Source organism: Actinia tenebrosa, unplaced genomic scaffold (assembly GCF_029948245.1).
Source record: "Actinia tenebrosa isolate PJP-AT-01 unplaced genomic scaffold, QUT_ActTen_1.0 PGA_scaffold5__44_contigs__length_20552954, whole genome shotgun sequence".
NCBI classification, from domain to species: Eukaryota; Metazoa; Cnidaria; class Anthozoa; order Actiniaria; family Actiniidae; genus Actinia; species Actinia tenebrosa.
Genome location: NW_028292582.1, coordinates 39,695 through 63,054, shown reverse-complemented (window position 1 = coordinate 63,054; position 23,360 = coordinate 39,695). Strand labels below are relative to the sequence as shown.

The following is a 23,360-nucleotide window of genomic DNA, read 5'->3' as shown; positions in this document are numbered from 1 at the left end:
GGCGTTGTCTAGCACGCTGAGAGAGATACAAAATATTTTTCCAACTAGTGGCACAGGGATTAATATCATATATAGGGTATCTAACTCAAAGTATGAACAAATCGATTTTTGGACTGTTCCGAACTTATGTCTGATTTTTTTGCTTGACAGCCGCGCTAATAATTATAACACAGTTGTTGAACTGAATAAAAGTTTTACCGTCATCTTTGATCTTAGACTTTTTCATCTTTGGCTCTTCTTGCTCTCTCTCTTCCTCCGTCAATCTTTGAGGTGCGTTGCAAGCTTGAGATACGCTCGTCCAATTCTCCATCTGATAGTGGTTTTTCAAATCCTGAAGCACTTGATTCAGTCGTATCGCACTGTTTCTCTACCGTTGGTGAATGTATATCTTTTGAGGTGCTTTGCAAGCCAAACAACTCTTCAATATCCAGGTCGAAATCAGGCAGAGTTCCTAAAAAGCTGTTTGGGGTAATGAATAGCTCTTCTTCGCTGTCCGCCATCCTTTTTCAATGCTGCCAGAGGTTCAGAGAACACTGCGACTCATCGTGTTCTCTGAATGAAATGCATCGATTCTTAGAACATTGCGTAAACCGAAAACACCAAAACGGCGTGCAAACACTTTTCGAAACTAACAATGGACTGAATTTTCAAAACCATCATTGAATAGTATGATTGCCAAAATACAAGCGTGCACGTCTACTGAAAAAAAGCTAACAAAAACGCGGCTTTATTCAACACAATTCATCGAAAAGTGTAAAGGATTACGGCATTGAACAATGAAACTGGGATATTTAACTACTATTTAATTATGTATATTCTCTACTTTCACATCCCCATAATGCCTTGCGTCTTTGGGGGTAACCAATCAAAAATGTCCCAAATTGAATGGTTTCTTAATTGAATTTATACTTTACCTGCTTTTATCTGTACAATAATGATTATCAGTTTATTCCAAGTTATTTTGCGTGTACAGATCATCAAGAGTTTTGGTCTTACAGAAAATGTATTGACTTACGAAAAAATGTTTAAAATTTACCTTAACGTCTTCAAACTTCTATCTTTTTCTGTTTTTTACTTCTTCATTTTATTTTTGGATACCAAACAAGGTATTGTCAACATTGTCTGATCAGCCATCAGCAAAATAAGTGGGTTTTTACCCTCTGGTCACCCCCAAAAGACGCAAAAGGAAAGGTTTCGTGGAGGAATTTTTTTATTATTTTATTTTATTCTATTTATTTTTGATGACGTCTTGTGAAAGCCAACAATCATCTTTCCTAGACATACTTTTGACTCAAAAGATCTGAAATATTTTTGACATTTTACAACTTTTAATTAAAAAATTTGTGGCAAAGAGTTTACTCCAATTTCTAGTCCACGCTTCGACGCCATCAGGCATATATGGCTCAAGAATGAAGATATCGATTGATGTCTTCACTCTCTTGATAATGATGTCTGATGGCTTCGAAACGTCAAGAAACGTCAAGACAATTGGCGTAAACTCGTTACCACAAATTTTATATTATTTTTTTAAAAGGCGAATTATTTAGTAGTTCGTATTTTATAACTTCTTAGGAAAAACAATTCGGCCTGATTTTACCTTCCATTACATATTTGAACCATCCACAAAAAGAGTGAAAAAAAAAAATAAATATTCTCCAACATTAATAGTTCAAATTGCTTATGATCCCCATCTCATATACACCTTATATTATCAAACAGGACGTCGAATCTTAAACATCATTCACAAGTGATTGCTTCTAATATATATTGTTTAGAAGTAATTAATCGAAATAAGTCGAGGCGATGATTACATAACTTGCAATACACGGCACATCAACACGATCATTAATTATGTTTATAAACTAACATGGGTTGGTATATTTTCATTATAAAGAGCTCGCACAGGGAGTTCCACGACCAAACAAGCTCCTCTTCTACCAGCAACCTTGAACCATCACATTTTATTTTCTCGTGATCCAGAGGGAAATCTTGAAAAATTTTCAGTATATTCAGTGGAATCTCTTGAATGTAGTTTGCGCTGCAAAGTAAATTCAAACTCGAAATGCAAAGGTTTTGCTCCAAAGAAGTTATTATGGTGCAAGAAGTCTGGACAACAAACTCTTCTAAATTAACTCTCAATGTTCCAAATGATGATGAAGCTACAGCTTCGACTTTCATACCGAGAAATATTGAGATGGAAGACAAATTCCTAGAGAAAGTAAGTTTAATTTAATTTTAGCTCAGTTTTACAGATTTTGTACACTTTAAACTATTGCTTCATTGACAAAATATATCACTGAAATTTGAACCTTGGATCTCGAAAAGGGAAATGGTTTTTCATGGCACGAAACCGGTAAATGTTAAAAAATAATATATTCTACATAATAGTGGAGTTTTTTCTTACATTGCAAAATTAAACAAATCATTACTGAAGAGCTGGCTTACTTTTAGAACATCATTTCCGGAATTCATTTTTTATATTTTATATTTGATTTTTATGAGCTCCAATATATCACTGAAATTTGTACCTTGACAAGCGAAGTGGTTTTTCATGGCACAATTAAAATTGGGCAATGTTAAAAATCAATATTTTTCTACCTAATAGTGGAGTTTTCTCATGAATGAAGAGCTGCTTTTATATTATCTGGTTTTATATTAAGTAAATTTATTTTTGGATAGTTATTTTAAAAGCCAGAATTTTTCTGGTTTCTAGGATAATATCAGATGGGATCGGAATTTGAAGTAGGAAAAATTTGCACTTTGAATGGCTTTAGCGTTGTATTATCTATTCCAGTGTCTTCTTGTTCGTTCTTTTGACCAATTTAGATCTTCTTCTTCTTCTTCTTCTTCTTCTTCTTCTTCTTCTTCTTCTTCTTCTTCTTCTTCTTCTTCTTCTTCTTCACTTCTTCTTCTTCTTCGTCTTGTCCTTTTCCTTCATCCTCTATGTCGTCGTCGTTAAAGTTAATATTATTATCAAGCGCTCTTTTAATAAAGTACGCATACTACTTCCACCAGAACTAATTCTTACACCTCATTATTTGATAACAATAATAACATAATCATAGTCAAGTAAGGCGAAAGGTTAAAAAAAAACGTACAAAAACGTATGAAAAAAAGGAAGAAATTAAATAATCAAATAAAAAATAATGTATTAAGAAATAGAAAAAAAGTTGAAGTATGTAGAAAAGATTAGAAAGAATATTCTATTTCATGTTTTTAGTTCAGTAATTTACGCGTTAAAAAATGTGTTACGTAACAACAGATTTTCCGTCATTCGAAGTTAAAATTTAAATCTAAACTAGAGAAAGAAAAAATTAAAATTGCCATGAAAATTATATATTTCTTTAATATTGCATATTTCTAATAATGAAGATGAAAAATTTTGGAAAATATATTTTTGAAACCAAAAATAAATAAATTACCCCCTTATTACGTAAGCACGACTTGTTTGATTTTTCTTCTTCTTATTTCATTCATTTCTAATCAAACATATGCCATTATGTACCCAAGGTTATTAAAAATGCTTCGTTCATTATTTAACAAACAAGTCGCCTACGTTAAAGCTCAGCTTGAGTGCTGTTTTTATTCTAATTTTTTTGTTTTTGTTTTTGTTTTTGTTTTGTTTTGCTTTTTGTTTATTATTATTATTTTTCTGGCATAGGAAACAAAACTAATGTAATTGAATTTCAATTCCAATGCAAGATTTTTTAAATTAACTATGAATAATTTTATTTGAATTATAATATTACTGCTTCAAAAGGATGTTTTTTCTGGTGCCAACAGCAGCAGCCTTATATAGAAAAAAATAAAGTCTTATATGCGGTCAAGTCACACTGCTGTAATAAACTCAAGTGTTTTCAATTCCAAAATCTCTTGATTTCAAGCGTAAAAACGAATTAAATTAAGTTTTTGATTTTCGAACTTTTGACTCTTTTACGATCCATTGGTTTAAGTAAATAATGTCAGGAGTCGATGGATTAAAGACAATAATTTACGAAGGGATGTTTAAATTCCAAAGTGCTTTGTATAAAATAAAGAAAATGTTAAAGTTTGAATAAAAATATCCCGATCTTTTAGAAATTAGAACAAAAAGAAGTAATAAAAGTGATATCATTAGGAACCCCCCACTTCCTCTTTTTCTATGCGTTTGGGTGGGCTTTTTAATGTATATTTGACATAACAAGGTCAAGCGCAATATACAGAAAGCTGGAATGCATAAAATGGAAGCTATGGATGAAGCGAGGGTTGATCTCATCCTTGAAGAATGTCGTATTAATTGTGAAGATGCTGCTTTGTTCTTACTGACCAAATGGAATTACGAAGCACAGGTATTTGTCTGTCCGTCTGTCCGTCTGTCCGTCTGTCCGTCTGTCCGTCTGTCCGTCTGTCCGTCTTATGTAAATTATCTATGATGATTTTTCTATAGATCCGTCGTTTCCTTAAGATACTTTCCTCGCGAGGAATTTGCAATTCCTTAGAAGATAAGCGTGGTCACCATGGCAACACTCCTCTACACCTAGCAGCAATAAAGGGTCACGTAACTATTGCCCAGTTTTTCGCGGTTGAATACCCTTCAATGGTGATGCGCACCAATCTCCATGGGGATCTTCCTGTAGAGACGGCTATGCAATATGGTCATGACGATGTGGCTGCTTCTCTTATAAAAAAGATGAGTCATTTGAGGTATAAACAAGACTGATTATCCCAAGAAATTGCCTCTCCACTCCCCAATCACTCTCACTTAACTGCGCATAGGCCTTTCAGCTCTGGGCTGGGAAATTCTCAAAAACCAAAGAGAGAGAAAACAAAGGCCAAGCACATGTACAAAATACTAAACGGAATGGCCCCTAACTGTCTTGTCTTTACAAGAAAACAAGACGTTACAAATTTCGACTTAAGAGACTCTAGTACCTCATTGCAGTTCCCTGTTTCCAAAACAGAGTTTGGTAAAAGAAGCTTTTCTTATGATGGAACTCTCTCGACCAGAAAATTTAAGAAATTGTAAATCACTGCCGCCACTCACATCCTATCTATCTATTTCTTAATATCTTTATTTATTCCTTTAACGTATGTTACTAAGCGCTTAGAACAGACTTGCATAAGCGCTATATAAGCCATATACTATTATTATTATTATATTATCTACAAATTAATTTATCACTCAATTTACTACGTATTTTTGCAGCTTAATTAACAGTTATATTTATTATTATTATTTTGATTGATTATTAATTGGAATATAAAATTGTATTAGCTTTTCGTTGTAATATTTATCTACACGTCCCTCGTGGAAATCAGCTTCAGTTGACGGGGCAAGCGTGTTTAAATAAAGTTAACCTACCTACGTACCTACCTATCCAAGAATTATACGCATCGTTTTTTTCCTTCTGTACGCAAAATAAGTTGTCAAGCTGTACGTGTTAATACAAATTAGTTCGCAACACATACATAAGATGATTGGCATACAGAGTGAGAGCACGCGCAGTCGTTTTTTTGTTATGTCGCAAAGAATATGAAACTAAATATAACAGACCACTAGCGTGGGTAAAAGTCATTTTATGAAATGACGTTTACATGAAGTCAAGTTAAAAACACATTTAAATATATGATAATGTATTTGTTAAAGTATACTGGTTTGACTTTTTTAGCGTACAAGAGCTCTTTAGGGCATCAAAAGCGATAAAAGCAAAGAACGATTTCGTGGAGTTGGTGCGTCAATTCAAGATGAAGGTAAACTGGAAGTAAACGAACGATAAAATGAAGACACCATTTTATTCTTATCGGTCTCACTGTACGCATGAGAATGGGAGCAGATCTGACTGAGCTTTTCAGAGAACTACATCAGCGCAAAGGAGGGGAGGTTGAATTGAGAAATAAGAAAATAAGGAGCAATTTTACGCGCTTCGTAAGATGTTGCAGCTTTCCAGTCCTTAATCAACGGGCACACTCGATGTTTTATTTTTATATTGTCGTTCTATACATTGTAATAAGCAATTATTGGATGAGGTTGAGCATAATATCGTAAATTATCAAGACTGAGGCTGTGTTATCCGCCGAGGCCGTAGGCTCGAATTCAATTATTGCTTTATTATACATTTTGTATACTGGAAAAACATTACCATGAACATTAAATTATAGAGACAAGAATTATGAACGCCATGATGTCGTGCGAAAAACGCAAAATTCTTAATTCAGAAATATTTCAAGAATTTTTCATAAAATATATGAAAATAAGTTAAGGATTCCTTAAATATTTGTTTTTGTACAGAATTCTGGAAATAAATACACATAATGAATAAAAACAAAGCTACCACAGCGTGACCTTGAATGAACTTGACATGATAAATGTATTATCTGTAGGTTTTCCTAAATATAATACATTTATCATATCAAGTTCACGCGATATCAGGGATTGACTTGACTTGGATTTTACTTAGTAAAATAATAGGTGTTATTAATTGTATTTTTATGAATACATTACGTCAACTGCTTGCTACGTAGGCTCTCTCCATCGAGATGGCAAAACATTGCGCGTAAACTAAAAAGATCAATATTTATCTACCATACCAACGAATAGTTTCATACATTAGACATTTATTGAATGTTAGAAAACCATTCTCGCCATACTCGATGCTATGATTGTCCCAAAATGGCCCTACCCTACCAGCCTTCATTACCACAATACAACAGTTGGAGAGTGGCAGGACCTTGAAGACCATCCAACACACATTCAAGTCTGCTGTGATCTACTCGATGTGGATAAGAATGGACGTCCGCCAAGCCATCCAGATTACATCTACTGTCCAAAGTCGCCATTTTACTACCTCACACAACAGTGCCAGACTTTACAAAAGGTTTGGCTCATTTTCTTTTTGATTTATAAACCTCAAGTATGATGAGGCTTTTTTAACTATGTCCAAAAAAGGTTGGTAAAGTTTTTTTGGCATATTGCATGCATTCCTACCAAGCTTGAAATGTTTTCAAATTGGTATGTTAATAAATATGTCTGGCATGTCACCTGCAGACAAAGGTTAAATTAAAGACAACTTTTTATACTATAGAATTAATTATAACTGACGGAATTTTTCTTTTCACATCTTTTAGGATTTAATATTCCATCCTGTTCTCAGGCTTGTTTCGGAAAGGAAATGGGAAAAGTATGCTAGATTTTGGTTTAGGTAAATAATGATCCAAGGTCCATTCCTGTTGCTGTTGCTGTTGCCGTTGCTGCTGTTGCTGTTACTGCTGTTACTACTGTTGCTGTTGCCGTTGCTGCTGTTACTGCTGTTGCTGTTGCCGTTGCTGTTGCTTTTCCCGTACAGATGCCATTTTCATATACAAATACTAAATGTCTTTACTTATGTCTTTATTGTCTTAGGTTTCGATTCCTGAATTACTGTGTGTTCGTTTTTCTCCTGGCTATTGCCATCATGTCCTTAGTGGCAAACCCGAATAAAGTGACCTTGATTGGGGTGTTCAGTAGAAATTATGCGCAGAATATCTTCTTTACGTGGTTATTACTCATGTCATTGTGGTTCCTGCTTGACGAGATTTCTGAATTTAGAAGGTCAGTGGGTCAGTGTGTTAGAGGTCAGTAGGTCAGTAGGTCAGTGAATCAGTAGGCCAGGCAAAAAGATAGTCCAGTGAGTCGGTCATAGGATAGATACATAACTTTAATCTAAATTATATTTTCATAAGATAACTAAGCTTACGATATTTTTCTCCAGAGAGCCCAGCCAGTATATCAGAGACTGGACGAACTACTGGGACATCTCAAGAAACGTTATCCTGATCATAACAATCTTCATCAGGATCACCGAGAGTCATAACCCACTCTTCTGGTATGTTGCTGTCTTTGCAATCTTCATGAATCTTCAAATACTCATTGGTTTTTAGGTAAGGATGCCAGCGCCCATAATACAGCTTGGGCTGCCTGTGGTTAGATGGCTGAACAATAAAATCCCTTTGTTCTCGGGAATAGAGTTATTTTTCATGTAAAACGATTGTAGTGTACGTTCCTGCAATCCAACATGGCTGTCGTCACGTGTGATGGTACAAAGTATTATCATTTTTTAATTGAATCGTAAAGCTATGCTAGACCTGTACAAATTAGTCTGAGGTCAAGGAATTAGAGAAGTATTTTCCGAATGAAAAAATGTATCCGGTTTACTATTTAGATAGAAAAATATTTTTCATCCTTTGTGTTTCAGTTTCACGTCATCCTATATACGCGCGCGTTTGGTCGGGTTATTTTCAAGGACATCCCTCGCTTCACAATCGTTTTTATCATCGTCATGTTCTCATATACTTTATCAATCATTGCGTCATTAAGAATCAGTCAACCTTCTATGGATCTAGGCAAACTCTTAAGCTTCAGGTATGTTCCTTCGCTGACTCCTGAATAGAAACTTTGCCAAAATGGCGGCCGCAAATTCGAATGATATAAAATTAATAGCGTATACCCCCCGTAAATCGTGCCTCAATAAATTGGTCAATTTTCATTTCACGTTTTCTCGGCCGATATAACACCTCACATAATGAATATTCGTAGGGTTGCTAAAGTAAAGGTGCTCTTTTCAGTACTGGTATTGATTTTTCTTAATTTACCTCATTTTCAATTTTCGGCTGCCATTTTGACCAAGGGTCTATTTTATCACAGATACACTTCAAAAAAAACCTACTGAGAATCTAACCCTGAAAATAACACAGGTAACTCACAGGTCAAACCCTGCAAATCAACCTCTGTCCTGATCTAATTAATGGCACTGTTTCCTTACAAAATTTGATTGGAATTTAGCTCTTGAGGAGAGAAAAGAACCTAAGAACCCAGATAAAAACTTTTGGATTTTTTTCTACTAATTCGTTTTTATTTCTTGCAGTTGTTTTGTTGTTGTTGATTTAGGGGGGTTGTCTTATTTTGTCTACCGTTAATTCTACTAAAGAACGTTTTTCCCTGCAGTGGGTTTGGTTTGACTAGTGGTGAAAATACCTGTCTAGGACAAGACCTAGCCTGTATCCTTTGGTCAACATTGAAAGTTTGGGCTCTTGGAAAGCCATTACTAGAAGATACACATGACAACATAGGGTAAGTATTACCTACCAATCAGAATGAAGTATTATCTACAAATCAGAATGAAGTATTATCTACCAATCAGAATGAAGTATTATCTACCAATCAGAATGAAGTATTAACTACCAATCAGAATGAAAAATTATCTACCAATCAGAATGAAGTATTATCTACCAATCAGAATGAAGTATTATCTACCAATAAGAATGAAGTATTATCTACCAATCAGAATGAAGTATTGTCTACCAATCAGAATGAAAAATTATCTACCAATCAGAATGAATTATTATCTACCAATCAGAATGAATTATTATCTATCAATCAGAATGAAGTATTACCTACTAATCAGAAGTATTATATTCTAAGATGGCGTCTATTTCGTCTCTTAACAGTTCAATAAATGATTGCAATGCCAACTTGACCCAGTCTTTTCCTCAACCTTAAAATTGCTAATCGTGAATTGAAATGCAAAATATTTCCAAAGTTCCAACCTCGAATTTTAATCTTAATATTTTTTTTTGTTTATTTTTTTTTTTGTTTTTATTGTTTGTTTTTTGTTTTTGTTTTTGTTTTTGTTGTTTTTTTTTTGTTTTGTTTTTTTGTTTAGCTTTTAATTTGATTTTTTTGTTTTTTTGTCTGGTATTTTTTTAATCGTTTCCTTTAATTCTCTTACTTTCTTCTTCTTTTTTATTTTCTTCACTAGCCCTTTTACTAGTGTGATAGTACACATAATGAGCATGACAGTCTCTGTTATCTTGTTCAATGTTCTCATCGCTCAACTGAGTCATACCTATCAAATAGTACAAGAGGATTCTCGTCTCTCATCCCGGGCCGAGCTGATGCAAGCTATCACTACAGTGGAATTCCAGAGCAGGTTTAAAATATGGGTGAGTGTCTTTCTATCTGTCTGTTTTTCTGTTTAATCATCTACAAGTTTTCCATGAATTCCCATAATCCATTTGCTGTATTCTTCCTTCCATCTAAACCACCCACCCACCCACCCCTCTCCCTACCCACCCATCCATCAATCCATCCATCCATCCATCAATTGTTATCATCATTAGTATTATCATCATTAGTATTATCATCATTATTATTGTCATCATTATTATTATCATCATTATTATTATCATTATTATTATTATTATCATCATTATTCTACAAAATCTACAAAGCTTTTCGCTGTTGTATCACAGCGTGGGACAATCACAACAGAGCTAGGCTCCAAAAGTGAAAGCCCAAAGATCGAATTAGAATTTAGAAGTTGATTTTTGAGGGAGGAAAACCGGAGAACCCGGAGAAAAACCCTCGAAGCACAGGAGAGAACCAACAAACAACTCTACTCACATACGACATATCATCGAGATCGGCAGGACTCGAACTCAGGCCGCATTGGTGAGAGGCAGTACGCATCCCTAGATTATTATTATTATTATCATATTTATTATTACTATTCTCATGAGGAAAGAAAATTTGCCAAGCATAGTCAAATGACGCCATCATGCAAACGTCCCATTGAAATCAAACTTGCCTTCGAGCCAGTTTCTAAAAAATCTACGCATTTTCATGTGTGATTATACTTGCAGCAAGTCAGAGTTAAATATTATAAGGCGAAAGAAACTAAGACGGTTGAAGAAATGAAAGGTAAACCAATGCTCTCATAGTTCGTAATGATTTATGTTATCCTATTTTTTGGTTTGTATAGAAAATCGTACGATCTCTAGTGCAATTCGGAATTTATAGGTACGAGTGATATTTTAAAAGTTTTCAAAATTTGAGAAATTTCAAAACATCACGGGTATCTTTAAATTCAGAATTGAGAATGGTGCGATTTTGTTTGTAATACCCTCAACAAAATTAAGCAACTTTATTGAGATTCTACAGAGTACAATTTACTTCTCTTGTCCAGAATCGAGAAATTTTGTCGAGGGTATTACATAGACTGAAAATGTGCACCATTGCGTACAGTAACGATTTGTGGCTTTTTATAAACAGTCAAGCAATTATTTGATTTTTATATTTGTCGGTCATCTTTACATTTCCTTGTTAGAGTATCTGGCAGAATACAGAGATGCCTTGCAAGACAGCAAGAGCTACCGCAATCAGCTGGAGAAGGAACTACGAAACATGAATGCCACGTTAGAACAGCTCAGGTAGGGGGATGTGTTTGATAATATTATGCTTAAGAATGAAGCCATGGAAGGTAATTAAACGAAAAGAAGAAAAGGAAAGGCACGGGAGTAGAGAGAACAGAAGAACAATCATCATTTTTTTAACGTTTAGAAAATGAATATTGGAACATTTTCTTTATTTTTAGAGATAATCTTGAGGCATTCAAAGAAGAACTTCAGAAGAAAGATGAAAATTCATTAAGAAAATCATAATTAAATAATAATATTTATAAAATAAATTAAATAGTACGCACGCTGTGATTGGTTGATAGCCATGTTTGCATGAGGCTATGTAAACACAGTTGTGACGTCACAACTTTCGTGTTTTCCCGGTACAAGTTCAAAAATTAAAAAAATTACAGTTTCTTTTGAGGAATAAAACGCCCCCAAAAATATGTTCTGAAGACGAAGTTCCAAATTTTGACTTGTGTCAGGGCCACAGGGATAACCCTATGGTCTCATGCTGGTCTTTCTGATCGTAATATCATGACAATCTTTCGTTGGTCACCGCAAAGAGAATTCCCTCAGGTACTACAACACACGTCCTCCGTCAGGACAGCTTCGGTTGTTTAGCGACGTGCTTTCTCATGATTTAAGTGCACCGCCCGATAAAGAATAATAGTATTTCAAGGAAACAGTCAGCAGCTTCAAACGTTTTCCAGCGATAGCTCTTCAGCTCCACAAAATATGTTCTCGAGGCAAGACGAAACAATCAACTTCGCTGCCATATTTTTCTCGCTGTCAAATTGAGCAAAACCACGTTTCTTTCAACCGAGAATTCCCTTCACAGTGACACTTGTTATCCACTTTTGATCACTTTCGTGAAGATAATCAATTCTGAAATATTTTATTCAGATTTCTTTTCAATCTTTGAACATTTCTTTGTTTTTGTTTTAAGGCTTTAGAAGTGATAAATGTTTACACTGTAAAATAGCTAGCTTCTTTCTCGCTTCACATTTGTCTCTTTGACGTTTATTACACGAAATTTGATTGGCTAACGATCAAAGTTCGTGATGTATGGAGAATTTGTATTTTGATATGAGATTCAAATTCAAATAAAGATTTATTTTCGTTGCAAGCGGTAATGTTTTCCCTTAGTATTTATTTTATAAAAGCAATAGAAAACTTTTTTCTCTGTGTTTACATAGCCTGATAGCAACACTCGGGGGGTTGGAAAATTATTTTAAATAGCTTAAAAAGAATCGCAAAAAAGTCCAAGTAGTAGAAATTACAAAAGAATATTTGCGCTTGGTGAGAAGGTTTGTAAATAGTAAAGTAAAATACAGGAAAACTATGAAAACGTGGTCACGTTTGCCGTTTGCGGGGAGAAAAAAAAGTCAATCTAAAACTCTCTATTAACTCTGTTCATTGTCGATTGAAAATATTAATCTTCAGCTCACACTTCACGTTTAACTTCGATATTTTCCTTCTACAAGATAACGATGGTGCTTTGATAACTCTCGAGGACATAAAATACAAATTATGATTATTACTAGCAATAAACGAGACATAAATTTGAGTCTTATTTCCAGCAAGAACCAACACATGTGAAATCATATATTCCTCTTTTACTCCGACGAAGGACTAGCGTCCGAAACGTCAGAAAGTTTTTTCATCTTTTCACGGTGTATAATTTACCTTTTCATCATTACTGAAATCATATACTAAACTAGCCTGAAGGTGGAGTAGAGACTGAAAGTTATAGCCAATCAGCAAACTTATAAGTAAGAGCCAATCAGAACGCGTACTCAAACCAGGTACGCTGTGGGGTAACGGAATACTGTCCCTGGTTCGCAGGACTGTTAGTTCTGCTGCACGCAGGCTAATCAAGTCGTGTTCATTTAAAAATCCTCGAACTGTTATTTAAAGGTGTCATCTTAGCTTCACTGGTAAGTTACATTTATTACAATACAACACAAACTCAATTAACTTTGTTGTTAAGTCCCTAAGCGGATCATTGGGTTTAATAGAAAAAGATTAAAGTGCTACTACGACGAAAATCGCTCAAACTTGGATTCAGCTAAAAATTCCTAAGAATACTCTTTAAAGGTCCAATAATCACTGTATGAAGTGTTTTCTCGATATTCAGTACGAAAGTATGATATTTTTACGATTATTTTTTGGAGTCTGTGACGTCATACACTCAACATCGAACATCGCTCCATACATTTCTTTGTAGTTTATGATCAAAATATCAGTAGTAAAGGGAGAAAGAAATACCCAAACACCCCAAAATATAAATTATAGTCACAAGTAATGTGAAATAAGCACATTAGCCACCCTTTGGGCTTAATAGGAATAAAATAAATTAAGGATTTATATACAAAGAAATATATGAGCGATGTTCGATGTTGAGTGTATGACGTCACAGACTCCAAAAAATAATCGTAAAAATATCATACTTTCGTCCTGAATATCGAGAAAACACTTCATACAGTGATTATTGGACCTTTAAAGAGTATTTTTAGGAAGTTTCAGCTAAATCCAAGTTTGGGCGATTTTCGTCGTAGTAGAACTTTAAAACATGAAGTTATTTACAAAGAAATGTATGGAGCGATGTTTAGTGTTGAGTGTATGATGTCTTAGCGTTGAAATACAAAACGATATTCATCCATTCCTCTTTCATGGAAAAAAATAGTTAATGAAAAAAAAATTAAACAAGGAAAAGCACAAGTTTACATATATTTTTAGAACTAAACAACAAAAAACTAGAAGAGATAGCTAGCTTAGAGCAAGTGTGAGCTGCGTCGGTGTTTCTAATGAAACAGTCAAGGGATAAAAAGGCAAATTATACACCGTGATAAGATGAAAAAAACCTACCGACGTTTCGGATATGCTAGTCCTTCGTCGGAGTAAAAAAGAGAATTAGAAAACGTTAAGACAAATCAAATATATCATGGCTTATTGATACAAACGTCCTGCACTCCGATTCTTCAACACAACAGAATATAAATCAAAACACAGAATATAAATAAGAGAATGGATCGAAACTAGAATCCTCTTTAATGGTAATGCTTCTACAGCGCAATGTTTTTTATCTTCAACTTTTGCATTGGGGTTTAAGTCATGGTGTCAGAGGTCTGAGATTGAGCGAAGAAAAAGACAAATCTGCTGAGTGCTGGAGAAAACGGAAGGGTTCGTGGGACCTGTACAAACTCGCTAGTTAACTTAAAGATAAGGCTGAGAAAATGCTAGTCGTTACATAAGATCCAGTTGTTGAACTAGTTAGGAAAAGATTACCAAGAGATCTTCTCACGGTTTAGCTGGACTGTTTAAGAAGACTCGGAGATAATATTACAAGTAATATTTTTTCAAATAATGTGCTTTGATTATCCTAGATTCTAAAAGTGCATTTTATTCTAAGATTTTTAAAGGGTTTTACCTTCAATGTCATTGTGTTTATGAAGATATTCTGCACTCTGGTCTATGTAGGGAGTTTGAAGAATAACCTTGGTTTGAAGAAAACGGCGAAAATGTGATTTTTAGCAAAACGACAATTAGTAGAAAAAAATATTCCTTCAGGTTTTAAGATTTGATGCTGATTTTTCGTAAGGCTCATCTGCAATACTTGGAAATAGATATGTGAAAACTTCACGGCAACCATTCAATGGTAATGTTTCTACAGCGCGATGTTTTATATGCTTCAAATTTTGGGTCGTATATTTTCAAGCTGCGTCATTACTTTTTTATGCCCAAGGCGCTCCATCCAAATTTATACACAGGCTGCAATAGTACTAGATGATAAGATTCTGAAAATGTCAGAAAAATCGTACCTGGGGATGAGGAGAAAAAAGCCAACAACTAAAAATAGCACTGTTTGATTTTCGGCCTAAACATTTAAAAAATCTTAATATAAAATAAAATATCTTAAAATAAAATACACTGTTAGAATCTAGGATAATATAAGCACATTATATGAAAAATTAAATTGATGCATCATTTTTGCGAAGCGAGCGAGAATAAATTTGTCCAAAATGTATCTCTGAACAAGGGCGCTTACTCAGCGATGACAGACGTGTAACCAACGAAACCTAGCGCCCTTGAAATGATGAATATGAATTTCTAAAACGCATGTATTTTTAACCTTGGCTTGAGATCAATCGTATTTCAACTTCCAGCTCACTCGTAAATGAAAACTAGAAAATGTCTATTAATTTCAAAACATAGATTAACAAAGGAAACTATGAAGAATCAAGCAATTCTGAAGGAAAACCTAAGCAAAGATTAGCCTGTGTTTGCGTTTTAAATGAAGCTTTTCGATTTTAAAGAAGGCTATAAAAGTTTGGAGTTCCAGATTCAGTTATTCGATGACTTTGATCAGTATGGCATAACCGCTCTGCCTTAAACGGTTTTCGACACTGTTATTCGAAATTTTGCAGTTTTTATTACCACTTTTTGCGATAGATTCTTAGAGACTTAGATACCAATTCGACGATTTAACTTCAGATATGTATCAGATATAACTTCAGATATAATCAATAATATTGATATAGATATAAACATATAAAGTCCAAAAACAACAGTTTATAAAACTACTCGGAGGAACATATTGTTAAACTAGTATACCATTTATGTAAACTGAATAAGACTTGCGACGCACTTAAAGTTTCACCTCACGTATTCCAGCTAATGCCACTTTTATTTATTAATACATGATACTTAACCGTTTGTCTCATGATTGAACGTAATTCATTGAAGGAACGCGATCCGCTTCTACAAGTGACCCTCGCGTCAGACAAACGAATATGTATCAGTCATTATAATGCCACGATGAATGCTATTTTCATTCTAACACCATTTTTGTCGCTTACGTACATTTATCTTTAGGGCAGCTTTAGTCATGGCCGAGAAAGGTAAGACTAGTTACGTAGGAAAGCTGAAAGACGATATCAAGAAAAAGGAAAGAATAAAAATTGAATTAGAAGAAAAGTTGAGAGAATTAGAAAAGAAACTGAAAGACCATGACGAAAATTGCCAAACGAAAATCCATGATCTGGAAAAAGAAATACAAACACTTAAAGAAGAAATAACAAGACTTGAAAAAGAAATAAAAGAGATGAAGATCAAAATGGGACACTTAGAAGAGAGTAACACATTCCTTGACAAGGCAGCCAATGAAGCCAAGGCGGAAATCGGAGAGTTGAAGACAAAGTTTGGAGACTTAAATGAAAAAATAAAGAAGTTTGAGCTTTCTGAAGATGAGTTGGTTATTCGGCAACTCTGTTCAAGCGTTCAGAAAAATATCTTGAGGATCGTGCTGCAAGAAAATTTCAACGAAATTCAGAACAAAAGTACTCGGTATATGAAAGAATACATTGAGCAAATTAAAGACAAAGGCGAGCAAAAAAGAGCAAGGTCAAGATGGAAAGAGTTACGAAAAGAGGTTTCCTGGAATGAATTTAAATTGATAACACAGCTAAAACCGGTTAAAACAAGAGGGAACGAAACTGCTCATCCACCTTTGACAAAAGAGGTCATAATGGCCGCGAAAAACAAATTGGAAAAAATGGAGAAGTTAGGACCGGAAATGGTCGAGGCAGTAGACCAACTCGAAGATATATGGGAAACAACAAACAAAAAGCTACCGCAAGGGTAAGCATTTCTTAAAACCCAAAGTAAAATATCATATGCAGGTTTTTTATAGGTTGACGTATTAATGTTTATAAACATCGTTATTAAAATGTTTTAAATGTGCCAACAATCATAACAATGGTCAGTTTTTTCACTTTGCTTTGTTGGATTGTCCAATAGATTTCTGGTTGACAACATTTAAATAACAATCAACGAACAAATTTCGTCATTGTACACATACGCCCATGTGTTCCGACTCCCCTTAGTTACCGTTGCTACGTTACACGAGCACAAAAAGATTAGCTGGAAAACAGTCTCAATTAGTGAAACTCTGCTCGCGGTCATAGTTCGTTGTGCAATGCCATTTCATAAAAATACCAAACGAAATAGTCAAGTCTTCAAATCATTAAAGCAGGAAACAGGTAGAAATGTGGGTAGTCGTTGCTATTTCCGAGTTTCATATCTTAGGAGGACTGGGTCGAAACCGGACCGTGAAAAAGATGCCGTAAATATCTCCATTTCCCAGTGAAAGATTTATTCCATGCATGATCAACGCGCCAGCAGTTTTACAGCGCTAGCTAGCGGATATTTTCTGGGTACCTGCGGGAAATAAAATATCTCAAAACTGATCTGTAAATTCATTTTTTTCTGGAGTGAAACGTCCACGAAAAACTCTTGGTTCTGTTTTGATGTATTTTTTTTTTCTATTCGTTTCCAGTCAGTTCTTGTTGATATAATAGAACAATAACGTTGCCTTTTCCAGATATCTTACAGAACAAGCACCAAGGGCCAAGAACAAGGCGGTCCAAGGATTACGTCTACCACAGGATAAAACCATGAAGATATAAGGCTTCCCAATGGTATCTATGCAAGCAGTGCCACTAGACAGGGACATGATTTCAAAAAAGCTAGTGGAAGACAATCTATTTAAACGATATACGGAAAAGGACACTAGTGGGGCTAGTTAAGATAATTGTTTAATTACCTTAACAAAGCTATTTCTGGAAAGATATTCTTTCGCATCACAACGAAGTTTTTATTTCCGAATTAAATCACGTAAAATTATCAATCTCTATAAGGTTGACCTAAAACTATCTGCAATTAGTTTAAAACTACTACAGCGAGCTATTAAGAATCCTGCGCTCTGATTGGCTGAGCTTGTCTATTGATGATAGACCGCTAGTAACGAAAAGAGCTGGTTTCAAAACTATAACTATGGAGTCTAATTCTCCTTTGTAACCGGCTTTTTTTTAATCCATTTATTTCACCGTTCAGTAGGGTTAGACTAAAACCTAAATAACGATTAGACCTCTAGCCCTCATACGAGTCAATAGCCTATTGACTATGTTCAATATCCTATGAGCCAATGACTCATAGACCATTGTTAAATATTCACTTCTTTGCCTTGACTTGAATGGCAATGTATAGCACTCCCGTCTGATATCCAGACGTTAAACTAGACAATGGGGAACGAGTTCATAATGTAACCTTCTCTTAATATATTTATCAAATCTATTTACATTAACATGCTATACATGTTTTTATCGTACGCACAAAAAGAACTATCGCATAAAGGCGCCTAGCTGGCCTACACCTACGCTGTATATATTAGCTAGTGAAAAAACAAACAAGGGACTGGTTCTAGTTAAAATATGAAATAATTAGAGTATTGTAGAAAATAAATTACCGAATCAAATGAAAGACTAGCTGCAAACAAACTTACTGACTAAGTTTCAGGACGTTTGTTCATATACTAACAATATTATGAGCATAAAAACACTGCCAAAATTACATAGAGATATAGTGTCCAAACACATGATATTGCTTACTATGAATCACGTGACTTTTTTGGAGTTGACTGGGGAGCAAACAAGCGGATGCTAAGTCAAAACATATCAAAATAAGTCCTCAAACTCTTGTATTTGACTATTTTCACAACATCAAACCAAAAAATAAGAGATGAAAACAACCTCCAGGACTCTACAAGCCATAAAAAAAAAAGAGCTATTACCGGAAGTGACGTCTATTGATAGCAACCTATATATATTTTAATATCGCAATTTTATTATTGGAATTTGTCCAATCAAAGTCAAATGAACTAATTTCAATGTGATCTTTATCTGGTTGGGAATATAGAAACAAAAAACCAGTCATTTTATCGTATGTTTAGTTACGTGTATCATATTTTCATGTAACGGCCTCTGGTAGTCTGAATTATAAATTTAAAAGATCAAGATTGTGTGTACAGAATGTAATCATGCATGTTCTATTGCTGTCGGTTTTCTCTTACCCTTTCCCACTTGCACAACGCGTTGCATCATGGGGCTGTTTTAGGGAACATTAATCAGGGCAAGGAAACCTTAATAGTCCAGTTCATTTTTAAATTTCTTTTATTTCTTGATGATTTCAAAAATAACTTCCGAATATAGCCCAAACCGAAAATGGCGGCAAAATCAATGGGAGAGTGACTATAGCCCCGCAGACTCCGTGGTACCTGCGCATGATATCATCAAACTATCTAGATGTAAACTGGCATACCATGTACAGTTGTAAAATTAATCATTTAGAGAAAATCAAGACTCGGTTCAACTAGTCGCCAACCCTTACCCGGCTACGACAGTGGGTCTTAACGCTTGCCCCCTTACATGATTGGAAGCACAGCTTTTTATAATGAAGGAATGGGGGAATTTATTTTAAAAATCCGTTTCTCAGTAATTAGCGAAAGAAATCAATTTCCTTTTTCTTTTGTGGTCAAAATATTGAGGATCTTAAAATCTATAGATCTTAAGCCTAGTACCCTCCTGCGCAGCCGTTGTGTGGCGCTTCCGGTTCCCGTTATTCCCTCACTACCATCTGCTCCAACTCGAACAACATTTCTTTCTACATTGTTCTCTATTAGCCAATCAAGTAGCTCGGTGATATGTTAATGTTATTTCATTTTACTTTATTTCTTTATTGTTTTTGTTTAACTTGTATTATCTACGTGTACACACAAGTTTTCAGGCGAGTCGGTGTGTACAATAAGTGACAAGAGGGATATTCCATTGTGTTGAAACATGGTATATATTTTTCTAACGTATACACTCAATTGAAGAATCGTTGTCGGGTTCAGAAAGATAGAACATAAAAGCTGAGACCGATATGGCATATGGGAAGTACGTTAATTAGATGCTTGTTGTTACCGGCGACCCATGGCATCATTCACTGTTTTTAATACGCGTTTGGCATTCTAATCCGACTGCATGGATGGCGCAAACGAATAAATTATAATATAATTATGTCATTTCCCATGTGCCATTTCAGTCTCAGCTTTTATGTTCTATGTTTCTGAACCCGACAACGATTCTTCAATTGAGTGTATATCAGTATTTCTTGAAGGAATACAAATAAATCTTGGAAGACAGTTTCGTTTTGAATTTACCTCATCGTCAACAAGCTTGGTGAGTTGCGAGTCTCATGCTTTACTCCAGCGAAAACCAAAGCATCATACATTTCAGCATCCATAGCCTACGAGAGAACATTAAAAAAGCTATTATAACTTATAATACTCAGCAATATACTGTAATGTCTGGGGTAACCCTAAAAGTTAAATATTAGGACAATTAGGACTACTCCATGCTTTTAATAATGGGTTCTGCGAAACACATGTAAATGCTACAATCTGATTGGTCAGTACGATCACGTGACACATACAAGGGTGCTTAAGCTTAAAGAGTACATCGCTTTAAAATTACAAAACACCGAACGCATTCAATTTATATCAGTATTAACACAACACAAACTAAAGTTTGTGAATAAGCGGGGCGTGACGGTTAGACCATTGTTTATTTAAACGAAAGGAGCGATCACCCTTAGTAATCCTACTCAACATTATTCAGATCCTGGCAAAAAAAAATAGGGTCGTACTTTGCGTAATTCCTTGGTAATTGCGTTTGTGCCGGCCCTTCTCTGGTATTTATCTTTCGTACACAGAAGACCATGTTGCGGTCGCTTAAGCTTGCTGATCCTACTCCAATTACGTCCAATAAAGTCTTCGATCCTTGAGAAATGCGTGTAACTTTAGAAATACTAGTATTTCATATTTTCTAATCTTAGCCCCCTCCCCCAGTTTGGAATAACTGAATAAAACTTCAATACACCTATGTTGTTATTGATAGAGGACATTATTCTGTTGAAAACATCTTGATCCATCTTAACTTTCCCATCATTGTGAACAAGGACTTTTTCATGATCTGTTGTTATTTCTGTCAGTAGATTATTCGTATTCTCCAGACAGTGACCCAAAAGCACAGTGTTTGAATGTTTGTTTGTAGCAGTTTTCCATAATCATGTGTCTCTCAGTCACTCTATTTACTACCAGTTTTCTTTTACGCAATAAATTGTTCTACTGAATCTAAAAACAGATACGAAGTAACGACAACGACCTACATAACAATTAATGATAAAACGATATATTATACACCGTGAAAAGTTGAAAAAACTTACTGAAGTTTCTGACGCTAGTCCTTCGTCGGAGTAAAAGAGCTTTTACTCCGACTAACTGGACTAGCGTCCAAAACGTTTTTTTTTTCAATTTTCACGGTGTATATTTTATCCTTTTATCATTACTGTTTCATTAGAAACACCGACGCAGCTCACACTAATTTTTAGCTACTGTAGTACTGCTTAATGCTTGTAGTCTTCTTTTGATATGTTATCTTTCTCAGAAACCTAAGAATATTATTCAGATCTAAAGTGTTAATTGATTTAGAAGTAGCCTGCAGAGCAAGCGTTCTTTTGATGGGTTTGAGGAAGAATCGGGGTTTTGAGTTTCCTGTTTCGACTTCTTGACCGCGAGAAAAATGGGACCTAGCAAAAAGAGGGAACGTGGGGGAGAAGAAGGGAAAAGAAGAAAATGCCTGCCAGCAGCCCTTGTTTTTTTGAAGAACTCGTTCATGGGCGAAAGGAGGCTTCTAATTGGCTCGGTTTAAAAATCTTTGATGGACAGCAATCAATCATATGGATGGATAGATGGATGGATGGATGGGTGAATGAATGATTGAACGAAATCAAAAATCAAAAGGTTATGAATAGATTCAAAGTAGCTCGGTCTTTGAACCATTCAAAAGTAAATATAGTTCGACGTGCCGTCACTAAAAGTGTAGATTCAGCAAAAAGTATTTTTACTGCACGTAATGTCATTACGTCATTGACCACTGAGAAAATAAACGTAATGGATGTACTGGGAAAGTGAGTATTTAAGGTGGAACCAAACTAATTCAGAGCGAATTTTGGACAATTTTATTCTCGCTCCCTTCGCAAAACTATTGCGTCAATTTAATTGTATTTTTCATATAATGTACTTGGATTATCCTAGATTCTAACAGTGTATTTTATTTTAAGATTTTTTAAATGTTTAGCCTATTATGATCGAAATTCATTTTTTAAAGTGAGGTGTACCTAAAGAGTTCACCCCGCTAGAAATAATTAATTCAATATCGGTCGACAACAACGCTCTCGGACATTCCACGTTAACTTCGGGACAGGTTCGGCAGAATATCTGCATAAACACAATGACATTGAAGATGTCGTTATGCAAATATTCTCCCGAACTTAACGATGCGGAACGACCGAGAGCGTAGTTGTCGACCGACAAGGTGAGCTCTTTGGGTACACCGCACTTTAAAAAATGTTTTCTCCAAATTTTGGATAGGACGAGCTGTAGAAATTTCACTACCATCTAGATAAAGCTCTGGTCTATTGATGTAGGAAGTTTAAAGAAAAAACTTGGAGCCGTTTTGAAAAAAAAGGCAAACATTTGATTTTTAGCAAATCTCTCATTTTTGAGGTTTACAACTCAAATTAGTAAAAAAACATTTATTCAATGAGTTTTTAAGATTTGATGCTGATTTTTCGTAAGGCTCATCCACAATACTTGGAAATAGGTATGTGAAAACGTCAAGGCAATCCATTCAATGGTGGTGTTTCTAAGGCGCGATGTCTTATATGTTTCAAATTTCTGCCCAAGACTTTCTATCCACATTCATACACAGGCTGCAATGGTACTAGGTGAAAAGATTCTGAAAATTTCAGAAAAATCGTACCTGAGAATGAGGAAAAGAAAGCCAAAAACTAAAAATAGCACTGTTTGATTTTCGGCCGTAATAGGTTAAACATTTAAAATATCTTAAAATTAAATACACTGTTAGAATCTAGGATAATCCAAGTACATTATATGAAAAATACAGTTAAATTGACGCAATAGTTTTGCGAAGCGAGCGAGAATAAAATTGTCCAACATTCGCTCTGAATTAGTTTGGTTCCACCTTAATGCAGAATCGACATACCACGACCAACATTTGAAGTACTTTTTTTTTCGTTTCGAGGTATTCGAATCATCTTGCATTCCAGGGTGTCGAAAAATACCTTTGAAAACCGCATTCCAATTCGTGTAGGCAATGTGTTTTACGAGAGTTTTACTCTCTTCATCTCGAGGAATTCTGGAATTCTAACGACAACAGTGTCATTAGTGTTTCGCCTAACAACCTTTACTTGAAAATTTGACCGTC

General features: G+C 34.9%; 1 protein-coding gene and 1 non-coding gene across 2 annotated transcripts; both read left to right on the top strand.

Moving 5' to 3' along the window:
* Positions 1–2,092: 2,092 nt before the first annotated feature.
* Positions 2,093–12,592, top strand: LOC116288817 (uncharacterized). Its single transcript, XR_016121283.1, has 14 exons — positions 2,093–2,218; positions 4,185–4,328; positions 4,427–4,683; positions 5,649–5,730; positions 6,609–6,854; positions 7,105–7,178; positions 7,379–7,567; positions 7,728–7,896; positions 8,211–8,377; positions 8,960–9,085; positions 9,774–9,957; positions 10,657–10,714; positions 11,121–11,223; positions 11,388–12,592. It is a non-coding gene; the product is annotated as an uncharacterized LOC116288817 (transcript).
* A 3,489-nt stretch (positions 12,593–16,081) lies between these two features.
* LOC116288808 (uncharacterized) lies at positions 16,082–17,859 on the top strand. The gene is made up of 2 exons (XM_031695653.2): positions 16,082–16,833; positions 17,576–17,859. The coding sequence occupies exons 1-2, from the start codon at positions 16,082–16,084 to the stop codon at positions 17,658–17,660; spliced, it is 837 nt and encodes a 278-aa protein (XP_031551513.2). The 3' UTR covers positions 17,661–17,859.
* The last annotated feature ends 5,501 nt before the right edge of the window (positions 17,860–23,360 follow it).